Source organism: Raphanus sativus, chromosome 5 (genome assembly GCF_000801105.2).
Source record: "Raphanus sativus cultivar WK10039 chromosome 5, ASM80110v3, whole genome shotgun sequence".
Lineage (NCBI taxonomy): Eukaryota > Viridiplantae > Streptophyta > Magnoliopsida > Brassicales > Brassicaceae > Raphanus > Raphanus sativus.
This window is the reverse complement of record NC_079515.1, coordinates 693,868-707,646: the sequence shown is the minus strand read 5'-3', so window position 1 is coordinate 707,646 and position 13,779 is coordinate 693,868. Positions and strand designations below refer to the sequence as shown.

Genomic DNA, 13,779 nt, shown 5'->3' with positions numbered 1-13,779 from the left:
TAAATCACCAGCAAAGGATACACATACCTTTCCCATATCAATGTTACTCTTTTGTACCTACTACAAGTGGCAATGAAGAAGTTGAACAACGTGAGCTATATATACCAAGATTAGGCAGGGAAGTTTTACGATTACTTAGATTATTTTGTAACATACACAGAAATAATTTGTTTCTGTGTTTGGATGAGCCTACTCAGTTACAAGGAATCATATATATAATTGTAGTCACTAGTATGATCTAATTATATGATGACAAAGAGAACTAGTTTTGTAAACGATTTTCTTTATTGTACCGATTAAAGACATTATTCATTGGTTGGATATTCTAAAATCATGAATGGTTACAGATCTTGGAACTTGACTTTCTCTTACTTGTAAACGTTTTGGATATGCCAAATAAATTTATCTATCTACTAGAAGATCGTTCAAACTCCCATTGTGTACTCCATTAATATCAAATATATGACCTTCATAAAAACCAACCTTACAAAATTCAATTTTACCAAAAAGGGTAAAAGCTGATCAATACATGAAATAATAACAGTGGTTACATAGGAGTCCAGCAAGATTTGGTCTTAGGGTCCCAAACAGAAGGAATCAAGAACTTCAAGTGGTTGATTCCGTGTGAGTTAAAGGCTCCACCAGTTATCGGATCAACCCGTATTCTTCCAGTAAAACCCGGCAAGGCTCCGGATCCAAAAACGCGAGTGCACTTGGTTGCAGGGTCCTCTATATAATCCGAAGACCTGTGGTTTACGTTGGTGATGTACGGTGGCTCAGATTTGAACAAGGTCTCAGTTAAAGCTGGATTAGTGGCGACGTCTGCTAAACCGGTGGCTAGCTGAATAACCAATGCATCGGCTCCTATTTCACCACTCGGTGGTTGATAGGTCATGCCATGTGGACCTCTATTAGCAACGTGGAAAGGCCAAGCGCACTCTCCGGGACACTGCACCTCCGGGTCGCTCACCATTACGTATGGTTGTGGTTTTTCTTTACCTTGGCATCCAAGCAACAAATTATTTTTATTATTTATTATCACCTAACGCAATTAACGAGGAAGAAACAAAACCTTTAATATCATTGACGGTAAGGGCGTAGCGTTGGCAAGTTTTGTTACAAAACCCTAGGCCATGAGACCTAACTTGTGCCGAAAGTAAAACCACAGGAACCACGTTTGACATGTTTTCGATGGCTGTCTCGACCAGTTTCTCACCATTTTCGATTGTTAATTCTTTACCGTACTTCATCTTCTCATCCACATAGCTCCTGACAATCTTCACCTTAATCCTGGGAGCTACGGTTCTGTTACTCTTATTATTCTGTCGATAAATCTCCTTGACCTCATACCTCTCTAGATAACTCTCCACCACTTTCCACCACGCCGATACCTTGGGGTCAAGACCTTCCTTGGCATCAAAGTTAAGCGATTCTATGAAATCTCGAACCCTCTCTTTCTGGACCGGCGTGAATTGTCCGTACCAGAGTAAAGAGAGATCTAATGTTCCGTTTGGTATTTGCGAAGGTGGTGGCTCACTACAAAAGCAGAGAGGCGTCAAGAGGAGGAAGGTAATGACGGATAATGAGGAGGAGGAAGAAGACGCCATTGCCACAGCGTTAAGATTTTATTTTTATTTTTTATTTTACGTTTGGCCTTGGATGAGTTCTTTTTAGGCCTAAGTTTTATTGTCTAAGCTATTTTTTGACATGGAAAGGTGGTTTTGTTCTTCATCTGGATAATCGCCAATGAAGCAACAGAGCTATTTTCAAACAAAGCTGACTATTTTAAAACGGGCGGTGAAAATTTTAAGAACTTTCCACCACTCCATTAATATGTAGTGATGATGATGGATGGATATACAAGTTTAGGACGTTGTACATTTTATTACACAGAAAGCAAATGAATCGAACATACAGTATAAATTCGAATTAAATTAATCCGTACCCGGAAGATGATGATCCGAGGTTAGGTTCGGTTTGCGTGGGTAAGACGCAATCCGTGTCTTTGGGAACCAGCCATTTCAAGCCTTTCTCCTCTTTCCTCGTTAGCTTAGATGCTACCGACTTGATTCCATTCTTCATATAATTCACAACAAACATTGCAACCTCTCTGCAAAAACCATTTCCCAAATTGTTTCTTCTATTATTTAAATATGATCACTACTCTCATCAAAAATGCTTTACTTGTGTGTTGTTGTGTGTAACTTACAAGGGGGAGCAAGGAGATCGAGAACCGTTGACGAAGTAAACAAACAAGAAGGCATCAAAATGCTGTCGTTTGATGAGATAGAATCCGTTTAACCTTCGCACGCATCTGAACATCAATCTGTTATACAAACGGATTGCAGGATTGTTGTATGCAATCACGTGAAGGTAAACTCCTCGGCATAAAGATAAACCAGACGCATATCTAATCACCCCACTAATGAGTGACATTGCTGACCAAAACAAAAACAAAAAAACATTTGCAGAACGTTAGAATGTATTAGACCAAGGGATTAAAAAGAAAGAACAGTTTGAGATATGATTAATATACCTATTCCATGGTTTCTGTAAGATTCTACAACTCCGAGTGTCAAGATGTAGATCAAAGTCTCCTCTCCTTGAGAGGAATCGTAACATATTAGATCATCTATCTGTGCAAGACACGGAAACCATCTGCCAGCTGATGAAAGATATATAATGAGAAGATAAAAAAATTCGCACCCAAAAAACCCAAGAATCAAACAATAATAGTACAAGCTGATCCAGTTCTAAAGATTCTCACAAGGGAACCACTTGGCAAATAAGCACATTGACTGAACAAGGTAACGAACCAAGTTAAAACCATAAACCTTATGATCAACGGTCAAAATCTAACACAATACAAAGAACTAATGCCTATGACTATTCCTGCACAACAAACAACCCAAAAGGCTTTACAGAACAAAGACCGATTTGGTAAACAAGGGATCACGAATTAACCTACAACCAATAGCATTATAAACCATTTCAACATTCAAGATCTAGACTTTACAGGACCACCACTTGCAAGGTCATTGCTTGTTATCGCAACATTTCTGTTTATAAATCCAAAAAAGCTTACATAACACAAAACCAAGCTGAAACCATAAACAGTGGTTGGTTCATAGAAGAAGGAAAAGTGACCTCGCTTTCTTTGGCAAGCACGAACTTGGCAGTAACGAAACCGATGAGCTCATCACAGTGACCATCAGGCCGGCTACGATCAACAGCAGCCCATGAGACGATACCAACTCCGTTCACAACACTCTGAAAAAACTCAGACTCATACCTGATTCAAAAAACAAAATAAATCAAAGCTTTATTCTTTTCTCAAGACACAAAAATAGAAAGAAAAAAAAAAGGAAGTAGTTGCTTACTTGATGGGGAAGATATCTCGGTGTATCTGCTCCAAACGATCAAGATCATTAGGGTTTATCGGTCTGTAGTAAATACTCGGACGACGAGAGATTCCTGGTTCCTCCATTGATGAATCCTCCAGGAAAAACTTTACGTCGAACAAACACACATTCAATTATAAAATGCCAGATCACTGGATCCGACCCGTTGACATGATTCGGATCCGGGTAGATCTTAGCCCAAGTCTTGGATCTGCGAGAAGGAATCACAAGGAGCGAGTTTCGAAAAGCAATGGGAAGACAAAAAGGTCCTCGCTTTGCCCTCTCCTCTTCCACTTGGGAGTCTTTCCTTCTCGATTGAAAACAAAAGCATCTTGGTTCACGTGCTTCTGCCACAGACAACACGTGCCTCATGTTCTGTAATGAGAAAAACAAGAAACATTCGACAAAACGCGAAACGCAGATGAAGAAAAACGTTAATAATAGCTGCGATCGGATTCCAATAATTCAGCGAGAGAGTGCAGAGACGCCACGTAAGCAAAAAGCGTAGGGCCAGATTCGCAAGTTAGGGGAAAAGACCAGGTACGTTAGTGAATAAACAAAAAAAGGCCCAAGTACGTCTCGTCAGTGGCCCACGTGGTATTTCTTATCTAAAAAGTATATTAGAAAAAATAAAAATCGGACGGCTAAGAGGAGATAAGATCGACGGTAGAAAGCGAGACACGATATATACAAGTAACTCAACTGCTTTTCTGGATTAAGATATTTCCAGTATAAATAAAAGAAGCAGAGACAGAGCAGAGATACAAGAAGAAGAAGTTGTTTGTCTTGATCAAAAGAGTTATGGGATCGAACTGCGAATCTGTAGTAGCGACGACCGTGGTGAGCTCGATTCCTCCGTTTCTGAGCAAGACATACGATATGGTTGACGATCCATTGACGGACGAGGTGGTGTCTTGGAGCAGTGGGAACAAGAGCTTCGTCGTGTGGAACGTGCCTGAGTTCGCCAGACTGTTTCTACCAAAGTACTTCAAGCATAACAATTTCTCCAGCTTTGTTAGGCAGCTCAACACTTATGTGAGCAGCCATCCATCATCTTCTTTCTTAATTTTAATTATATCATTGATTAGTTTGATATCCTTGTTTTCATTTGCTTTACTTTATCACTTGTTTTAATCTGAAGTTATTTATTTTATTTTATTGGTATGTAGACCAGTGATTATAAATGTTCATGAGTTAATTATTAAGAGAAAAAAAAACAATAAGGGTTTCATAGATTGTAGTCTTGTCTCTGGGATTAGTAGGAAGAGAGGGTGCAAGGATAGGATTTTGAAAAGTCAACTCTTTTGAATGTTAGGATTACCAGTTCCTAAAGAGTTTTCGACGTTTTGTAGAACTGAACTATGCACGTTTTAGTTGGTTTTGTGATGTTCATTAATTTTTCTTTGTTTAAACAGTGTGTGATCACTTTGCATACATGGTTTGACCTTTGTTTTTGCAGGTATATCTTATACATGTATATACTGCGTGGAGTTTAGACATATTCTTATTTTTGTTTTCTAAGTCTCGGAGCTGCAACTCTGTTGTGTCTGTGAGGCTGGAATGGAATATTGTCATCCCATTTTCCAAATGAATTTTTCTTTAGGTCAAACAAAAACCATGAAGTGAATACTCTTTACATAGCTTTCTTCTTTGCTGTTCTTACTTACTTACCAAAATGGGTTCCACGAACTTTGCAGGCTTATTTGGACATGTGCTCATATGTGTCTCAAGATTTGGAAGTTCCATTTCTGCTCTAAGCACAAAACAAATAAATTTCTATCACTTGTCTCACCTTAGCTTTCCCTTCCTTTGTAATTGTCCGTCCAGGTACATGCCGATACACTGAGTAACTATTAGTTTTTGTTGAGCCATAGTAGTTTGGTGCTCTTGTTACTTAGACACAGTGGATTACCATTTTCTTGGAATACTTGTTATTGAACTCTTTAGTGGTCTTTATGTTTATTACTATTGTTCTATGATGACGGCTTCCTATTTTAATGTTAGTCCAGTTAACTTGTTCTGGTTTATGACTGTAACATTCTTCAATGCATCAATTTTTCAGGGTTTTAGAAAAGTTGATCCAGATCGCTGGGAATTTGCAAATGAGGGATTCCTAAGAGGCCAAAAGCAATTGCTGAAGAGTATTGTCCGGCGAAAGCCTTCTCAGGTGCAGCCTCCACAACAACCTCAAGTTCAGCACTCATCTGTTGGTGCCTGCGTCGAAGTAGGGAGGTTTGGACTCGAAGGAGAAGTGGAAAGGCTCCAGCGTGATAAGAACGTCCTTACGCAAGAGCTTGTGAGGTTAAGGCAGCAACAGCAAGTCACTGAACTCATCTGCAAAACGTGGGGCAGAAAGTTCATGTGATGGAGCAGAGGCAGCAGCAAATGATGTCGTTTCTAGCAAAGGCTGTTCAGAGTCCAGGTTTCTTGAACCAGTTTTCGCAGCAGACTAATGAGGAGAACCAACACATTTCCGAGAGCAACAAAAAGAGGAGGCTACCTGCTGAGGAGGACCATAAGTACTCTGGCAGTTATGGGGCTAATGGTCTTAGCCGCCAGATTGTTAGGTACCAGTCATCGATGAACGAAGCAGCAGACACTATGCTCGAACAGATACACAATATGAGAAACCCACATAGCAGCCAGGAGCCCCTCTCCAGCAATCATGATGGTAGCTTTCTTTTAAGCGATGTTCCAAAACATATCAGACAATGGGAGCTCCACAAATGGAGCATCTGGAGTTACATTGGCAGATGTTTCTTCCAATCCTGCAATGACGTATCACGTCCCTTGTGAAGCAAACCAAATACTGGAGGGCAATTTGCCGTATTCTCAAGTTGATCTCTTAGCTCCGAACCAAGGAGGAGCAGCCGCAGCTTATGGGAGCTCAAGTTCTGATGTAGTTGGATGCGAGACAGATACTGGAGAGTGTTTGGATCCGATAATGGCTGTTCTGGCTGGCTCAATGGCATTAGAATCCAATGCAGTAAATGAGTTGCTTCCTGGAGTCCAAGATCCATTGTGGGAACAGTTCTTTGGTGAGAGGCCAGTGATTGGGGACACAGAGGAGCTAGTCTCAGGGTCAGTGGACAATGGGTTGCTAATGGAGCAGCTAGAATTACAATCCAACCTGAGGAATGTGTTGAGCAACAATCAACAAATGAACCATCTTACTGAACAGATGGGATTTCTCTCATCAGATGCGCTCAGGAAGTGAAATAGCCACAAGTTCCATAATCACTCAAGAGGTAATAATGCATCTTTCTTTGTTGATGAGTTCATAATATTTACACTTTTTTCCAGAATATTTTTGCAAAAACACTACTTGTTCTCGCAGATGTAGAAGATGGGTTAAGGTTTTGTGGAGTCGCAGCAACAAAAGGATAATAATGGCCAAAGGAGGTGTTATAATGTATGTATGTATCAAACTTGTGTTACTCTCATTCTTGTCAATGTGTGATAAAATAAGAGAAATAATAGCCTTAAGATTTCTGCATTGAACTTGGAAAGAAATCTCTACTTGTTATTGATTCACACTTGAAAGAAAAGGAAGATGTTCCAAACTGTGCTATTATTTTGTTCCCGTGTTTGTCTTTATGATACATGCATTTTTTTTACGGATCATTGTTTGCGCTTTTTGTTACATTAGCCCCAAACTTAGCAGTATTAGTTTAGACATCGTAACCTGAGGCGAATCTTGTAAAGCGAGAACCGATAGGCTTGTGTGAGGCGTTATTTTGGGGAGCCAAGTGTAAGAATCAGGAGGTGGCATCACACAGTTATAATCTCTATTGAAATAGATTCTTTTAGGGAATACCCAACCCTTTTCTCAAATGTGAAAGCTGATGCTTCTTTCTGGAAAAGTAACTCAGATTGTGCATTCCCATATGGTCCAGCCTGCATGAACAGATCATTGTAGAACTTTATTCCCGTAGAATCCCAGTATCTTCTAATACAAATCAAAAACACATCAAGATTATGGAAACAAGAACTTTGCAGGTTCTAGATGGTACATACTTATGGATGCTGGACAACCAGGTTCCACTGAGAATAGTTGAAATTTGTGATGGTAACTTTAACTCTCCCGTATGCTTTATAGTTAACCTTCACATGCCAGTGGATTCTCACTGGACACATATGGTTTGTACCCTGAGAATGGGTCCTGTTTATCTGGGGAGAGCATGAGTCTTGGACCGGGATCTCCTTGCTCTCCTGGGTTTGGTGTGAAGAAGAGGAAGAACTCTAAGAAAAGATCCGTTGCATCGAGTTCCAGGTCGGATGTTCTTAAATGGATCAAGTAAAGTTGCCTGTATCTTCACTCAACAAGGCAAGAAAAGGGCTTGAAAGATTTTGGTCTAATCTCTGTCCCTGATGTATCATTCCGTCGGTTAACCGAAAAAGATGAGTTTATAGTGTTGGCTTCAGATGGGGTAATCTCTCTCTCTCTCTCTCTCTCTCTATCTCTCTCTCTCTCTCTCTCTCTCTCTCTCTCTCTCTCTCTCTCTCTCTCTCTCTCTCTCTCTCTCTCTCTCTCTCTCTCTCTATCTCCCAAACATATACACATTTCTTTTCTCTGCTCATTTTATTGCTCACATTAGTCTAATGGTATGTTTTGGGTGTGATAGATATGGGATGTTCTCTCAAATGAAGAGGTAGTGGCGATTGTGGCTTCAGCACCATCACGTTCCTCTGCAGCAAGAGCTTTAGTGGAGTCTGCGGTTAGAGCTTGGAGATACAAATACCCTACCTCCAAAGTCGATGACTGCGCTGCGGTTTGCTTGTATCTTGACTCCAACAACAACACAAACGTACTATCTACAGCTTCTTCCATCTCCAAACTCGAAGACGAAGACGTAGAAGAACTAAAAATCGAAAATGATGATGCATCAGGTCGTTCGAGTACTGACAGGACGGGAAAAGAGATTGCTCTCGACGAAAGTGAAGTTGAAAAGCTGATAAAAGAAGAGATCAGAACATGGAACAGAGTATTCTGCACTAGAAGGTGTTGCAAGAGTTGAGACACTTTTAAACTTACCAAGATTTGTGCCTGGTAAGTGAAAAGAGAAATAAGAGGAGTTTGAAGTGAAGATGTTGAGTGGTGACTACAAAACATTAATAAATCACCCTGGAGAAGGTACTGTGTCTTTTTTTCTTCACCTTTCTACATTGATCTCTTATTCTTTTTTTTTTTTGTTCTTTGTGTCGACATTCATTGGTTTGGGACATAATTTGTTTTTCTTTTCAAAATTTGTGTCTTTCTTTCTTGTTAATGTTTTTTGGTTTTGTCAGTAAAGAAAGTGAAAACACTATCACATGATGTAATAATGTTTGCTTATGTCTGTCGTACCATGAAAACCCCCTCAGGCTTAATTTTGTTTGCCTGCAGGGAGAATGTTTCCTGTTACTGTCTTTTTGTGCAAATAAACTGTAGATTGCTTCAATCTCCTTTCTCTTATAAACTCAATTGTTTAAACAAATGGGAATCAGATCCTTTACTGATAATAACAAACACAAAGGAACAAACTTGTCTTCTTACCAAGGCTATAAAGCAATGTTACATAGGAAAAGAACTAAGAGGGAAAGAATTGTAAGAAGTTTAGAAACAGCTAAAGAAGAAGGAGACAATGAGAGATTGTGAGCACCAACTGTGTAGACTGCTCCAGTTTGTTCATCCTTCACTTGTATACCTCCTGAGCCTGTGTGATTCACATTCGTCACATTCAAACGCTTAAAGCTTCAACTCTCATGAAAGTTAAGCAAAAAGATAGGAATATGTGATGCTTACAGTTGTGATTGGTCCATCCAATCACTTGGTTTTCGATATCGTAGACAACTAACTTGTTAGAAAGCGCCATATCTGAGCACCCAAAACGAGTCAAGACCTCAATTATTTGGTCACTCGAATCAATGTGGAAGACATTTTTTGAAGAGAGATGTTACCTCCAAGTATTGTCAATTCACCTCCATCTTTAGTCTGCAATCCACCGGTTTGCCAGCCTAAACACCATGTGTCTCCCTAAACAAGAGTCGGTTTATTTTTTTTAATGGCAGAACAGGAAAAACACAAACAAGATCAAGAGTCAGAGACAAGAACTAAAACGTACTGAAATTTGGAATAGATACTCCCGAGGAGACACCGTCAAGGAAGCAGACTTGTCGAACTGAAATGTGACAGGCGGGAACCGATCTAAGCTGTGAGTTTGTCAGAGTACATTATTCAAAAGGGTGTCAATATGATTTTTCAAACAACTCGAGTGGAAACAATGTGTTTAGATTCTTACCTGTCATAATAACGGAAACAAGTAAAGGAATCTTGAACCTTATGCAAGGTAAGCTCTGGATGTGAAGCCAAGATCTGCCCAAAGAAAAAAACAAAGTGTTCAGAAACTTTATAGTAAAAATAAACATATTTTTTTTCCACAATACAGAAGGAAAATAATTTGTAATTGACCTCACTGATTAACGGCTTGTAAACAGAGCCGGGAAGATAGACCAAAGTAGTACCACTGTCAACAATGACTCCTTTGTCATCTCCTGAATCAAAGGCTCCAGACGAAAGTTGTAAAACTGAGTTACCAACTTCAATCGAATTGAGGCTAATACTATAGTGAGATCTGTAAAAGGGTGGTCACAAACAGTGTAAGTAACTCAAACAGAGAAGAGTTAAGAAGACAAAAGGCATATTCACTTACGATTTAGAGAGCATAGGAGTAGTCTTCACTTTCGGTGACACGACTTCTCCAATGGCGAAGATACCACCTCCGTTTTTGTTATCCAAGCAATGTGCAAAAGACCTTTTCACTTTCCCTTGTGAAGCTAGCTGAGATATAAACGATGAATTGGACTGTCCAAATCCCATTATCCCATCAACTGCAGATACGGATTCACCTAGCTGACCAGACTGTTTATCTCCACACCTGTAATATACAGAGTCAATATCAACTGAAAATAGCACAACTCATAGGAGAAAGAAGCTGTCTCTCCTCTTTTAACTGACCCGAAGATGATGGTTCCGTTGGTAGAACCGGTTTGACGGTTCCCAGTAACTAAATCCAAATGCATAACGTCTCTGACCAAGTATCCACTAGTGGAGCTTAGGTCTCCGTATTGGATAATGTATTTGCAATTGGAGCCTGAGTGACACTCGGATATTTGGTTAACGTAAGAGCAAAAGCTGTCATCACAAGAGACAGACTTTGCAGTGGAGGAAGCACCCGAATCATAAGGTGTTAGCTCTACCTGAAAAGATAGTAATAAAAACCATTATATAACATATATATATATATGCAACTTCAACTTCTGTGTTTTTTGAGCCACTTACCAAATCACTTTTCCTAGGACATCTGATGCATCCGGCACAGTTCACCCATAAGATATCACTTCCTGTATCGACCTGGACATGGTAGTCTCTTGATGGAGTTCCTAGTCCGATTTTAGTGAAGTATAAGCTGAAAATTAAAGAAGCCAAACCAAGAACAGAGAGTCAAACATCTTCCCAATAGCAGACACAAGAAGAAAGATCATAGCTTTAGAATCAAGAAAGCAAAGAGTCAACAATGACCAAACAAACAGTGGGGAGAATCTCTCAAAAGATCAAAAGATAAAAAGGGTATCTGTCAGATTCCATATTTATATGCATAAATATTTAGGCTTTCTGTTTAAATTTCCAAACTTTATTTCAAACTTGAAAGGAAGGAAACAAAAAAAAAATCTAAAAAATTAGAGCTTTTAGTAATGGCGGTTCGTACCCAGTAGACTCAGGCTGGCTATCGCCGCCGAGAGGAAGATCGATGGCGGAGAGGAGTCTGGAGTGACGGTGAGCATCGTGAGCTTTGAGGGCTCCGAGATCCTTTTCTCTTTTCCCGGCGAACTTGCTTCGGACTTCGAATGCCACGTTCTCCGTCCCCGCCGATGATAACTGCGGCTCAATCAGCAAAGTCACGACCGCCGCCGACAGGAAAATCGCCGACAAAGACCAGTGTCTCCGCGTGAGATCCATCCTCCGTCAAAGACTAATATTCCAAACTTATTAATTTCGAAACAAAAGGGCAAAAAAAGGGAAAAAAAAAGAGAAAAAAGGTGTTAGCTTTGGCGGTGGCGTGAGGTTTAGGACAAAGAGATGTAAGAAGAAGCAAAGAAACTTTGTAATAAAAATATATAGTTATAAAATTACTATAACAAATTCTCGAAACACCTTTGAATCTCTGACTAAACAATTATACTTTTCTTGACAAAAAAAAAACAATTATACTTTTACTTTTTTTCTTTCTAAAATTAGGAAACAAAAAAATTCAGATATTTGTGATCTGAACAAACCGTTTGGTTTCAGTTTGGTGGCAGTTATTTACCTTCTCTTGTCCATGATAGTCAAAAAGTTTTAGTATTTGTTTTTGGGTATTCATTAAATTCCATTCTCTACCAACATCATGTCAGTAAAATTACTTCTTTGTTATTCAAAATTACATTTTAATTGTTCTTCCTTGTAACTGAGGTTTTTGCCAAAAGAAGAAAAATATGTATTTATTTGTTAATTCTCAAAACTGTTGCTATCTCAAGTTGTTAGGATTTATCTTTTAGTTTAAATACTGAAAATTCTATGCTAAGCAATATAATAATTCATTCATATATTTTAAAGATAAGATCTTCGTTATTTTCTTTTTTCAATTCAATATTTTGAGGGATCGAAATGTCATTTATTAGTAAAACATAAATATCGTTATCAATCGTAATTCCCTCGGAGAATTCTACACCTCCCGTTCATCTATCACGATGTGACATATATATCCCCCGAATATCCCCTTTCATCCGCAGAATCATGAGGCTACAATCGTCTTTTTGAGTCTACGATCCAATACACCGTTGAGACCAGACCGCACAAACAAGCCAAGCTCATCAACTTTTCTCGAAACTCCAAACTTCATCGTCTTCCTCTGCTTCTCTCTTCTTGAACTCAAAAAGTTCCCCAAGCAATGCCTCTCTCTCTCCGTCTCGCACCATCTCCTACCGCTTTAGCTTCAACCAACGGTGGACTTGGTGGTCCCCTGAAGAAGAAGCAGTGCCGCATCCCTTACTCCGGCGTCGCCACCACGAGGATTGGTCTCTGCTCATTGGATTATGGGAAAAGGGTAGATTCCTATGTGGTGAGGTGTAGCTTAGAGACAGTGAATGTAAGTGTTGGTCAAGTGACGGAAGTGGATAAGGACACCTTCTGGCCCACCGTTAAAGCCGCCGGTGATAAGATTGTGGTGCTTGACATGTACACTCAATGGTATGGCAACGTTATTATCCACTTTTAGATTAGCTATTAATCATCATATTCAGATCAATGGTGATGATACTTCCATTGTCACAAAAAGACTTGAAATCAATGATGTTCCATGTAATAATATAGATGTCCTAATTAATTTAATGCAGGTGTGGTCCATGTAAAGTGATTGCACCTAAGTACAAAGATTTATCAGAGAAGTACGAGGACGTTGTGTTTCTAAAGCTTGACTGCAACCCTGAAAACAGGGTTTGTCTTTATAATCTCATTTCTCCACACCATTGTCTTGCTCTTGTTTTTCTTTTTTTTTTTCTTTTTGCTTTAGCTATAATTAATAACTTTGGAACTCTTTTCTTTTGTTTGGTGCAGCCATTAGTAAAGGAGCTAGGGTTAAGAGTGGTTCCAACTTTCAAAATCTTTAAGGATAATAAAGTCGTCAAGGAAGTTACCGGTGCCAAATATGATAATCTGGTCGAAGCCATTGAAACAGCCAGGTCTGCTGCTGGTTCTTCAGGATGAACCAAATCCTCATGTAAAGACTTTACCTTACTTGGGTTGTAAAATGTAGTAAACTCTGCTGCTCTTATTTTATTGGAAATGAAAAGAGTTTTATGTATTAAAATGGTAAAATACAAAATTAAGTTGATGTGTTATGAACAGTTTCACCATGATCCGCATCCCTTATACTGGACCTTGAATTGTCATGCTTGAAAGGTAAAACATACGTGTGATGATAATCATTTTTTATCGTTATGTCAAGGCGCTGGAAACTCGAGAAGTGACTTTGTGGAGCTGTGGTGCATATATGTGAGACAAAGACAGATCCTAGAGTGTATGTTACTATACTTGACTACTTGTGATCAGTGTGGGGTGAGTCTCCATATAAAATGTGTACTTGGAGATTTTATAGTACACGAAGCTAGGACATGAAACCGGTCAGGTTGCCTCTGTCTGGCAAGTTTATGGATTATATTTTAGTAGTATTACTCTTTATTTCAGCGTGTCACTATTATCACAGCTGTTACATTTACTTGGACTTCAATAATTGTATGCATCTTCAAACCTACCCTTATTAAACTAGTATAGATCCATTTAATAGTCCGTGCTAATATA

The 13,779-nt window shown here is 39.2% G+C and overlaps 4 protein-coding genes and 2 pseudogenes across 6 annotated transcripts; 3 read left to right on the top strand and 3 right to left on the bottom strand.

Annotated features, from left to right (window-relative positions):
- Nucleotides 1-447: 447 nt before the first annotated feature.
- LOC108859144 (protein EXORDIUM-like 6) lies at nucleotides 448-1,622 on the bottom strand. The gene is made up of 2 exons (XM_018632999.2): nucleotides 1,073-1,622; nucleotides 448-999 (listed from the first exon to the last, which is right to left on the bottom strand). Exons 1-2 carry the CDS (start codon nucleotides 1,605-1,607, stop codon nucleotides 548-550), a joined length of 987 nt encoding a protein of 328 aa, XP_018488501.1. The 5' UTR covers nucleotides 1,608-1,622; the 3' UTR covers nucleotides 448-547.
- A 141-nt stretch (nucleotides 1,623-1,763) lies between these two features.
- LOC130494574 (histone acetyltransferase MCC1-like) lies at nucleotides 1,764-3,778 on the bottom strand. Of its 2 annotated transcripts, none has more exons than XM_056986291.1 (5): nucleotides 3,381-3,778; nucleotides 3,148-3,292; nucleotides 2,537-2,636; nucleotides 2,210-2,438; nucleotides 1,764-2,140 (listed from the first exon to the last, which is right to left on the bottom strand). In XM_056986291.1, exons 1-5 carry the CDS (start codon nucleotides 3,485-3,487, stop codon nucleotides 1,930-1,932), a joined length of 792 nt encoding a protein of 263 aa, XP_056842271.1. In that variant the 5' UTR covers nucleotides 3,488-3,778; the 3' UTR covers nucleotides 1,764-1,929. The 2 variants fall into 2 exon arrangements, with proteins under 2 accessions (XP_056842271.1, XP_018488504.1); XM_018633002.2 differs by having other exon boundaries at nucleotides 1,764-2,110; nucleotides 3,381-3,770.
- A 345-nt stretch (nucleotides 3,779-4,123) lies between these two features.
- LOC130495135 (heat stress transcription factor A-1e-like) lies at nucleotides 4,124-6,972 on the top strand (annotated as a pseudogene).
- LOC130512433 (probable protein phosphatase 2C 33) lies at nucleotides 6,791-8,719 on the top strand (annotated as a pseudogene).
- Nucleotides 8,720-8,833: 114 nt separating this feature from the next.
- Nucleotides 8,834-11,529, bottom strand: LOC108861273 (aspartic proteinase 39). The gene is made up of 10 exons (XM_018635109.2): nucleotides 11,150-11,529; nucleotides 10,723-10,849; nucleotides 10,399-10,640; nucleotides 10,094-10,318; nucleotides 9,853-10,015; nucleotides 9,683-9,756; nucleotides 9,506-9,593; nucleotides 9,342-9,417; nucleotides 9,187-9,258; nucleotides 8,834-9,097 (listed from the first exon to the last, which is right to left on the bottom strand). Exons 1-10 carry the CDS (start codon nucleotides 11,398-11,400, stop codon nucleotides 8,943-8,945), a joined length of 1,473 nt encoding a protein of 490 aa, XP_018490611.1. The 5' UTR covers nucleotides 11,401-11,529; the 3' UTR covers nucleotides 8,834-8,942.
- A 552-nt stretch (nucleotides 11,530-12,081) lies between these two features.
- Nucleotides 12,082-13,734, top strand: LOC130495143 (thioredoxin F1, chloroplastic-like). 2 transcript variants are annotated; one of them, XM_056986296.1, is made up of 4 exons: nucleotides 12,082-12,669; nucleotides 12,816-12,915; nucleotides 13,036-13,198; nucleotides 13,427-13,734. In XM_056986296.1, exons 1-3 carry the CDS (start codon nucleotides 12,371-12,373, stop codon nucleotides 13,183-13,185), a joined length of 549 nt encoding a protein of 182 aa, XP_056842276.1. In that variant the 5' UTR covers nucleotides 12,082-12,370; the 3' UTR covers nucleotides 13,186-13,198; nucleotides 13,427-13,734. The 2 variants fall into 2 exon arrangements, with proteins under 2 accessions (XP_056842276.1, XP_056842275.1); XM_056986295.1 differs by lacking the exon at nucleotides 13,427-13,734 and having other exon boundaries at nucleotides 13,036-13,319.
- The last annotated feature ends 45 nt before the right edge of the window (nucleotides 13,735-13,779 follow it).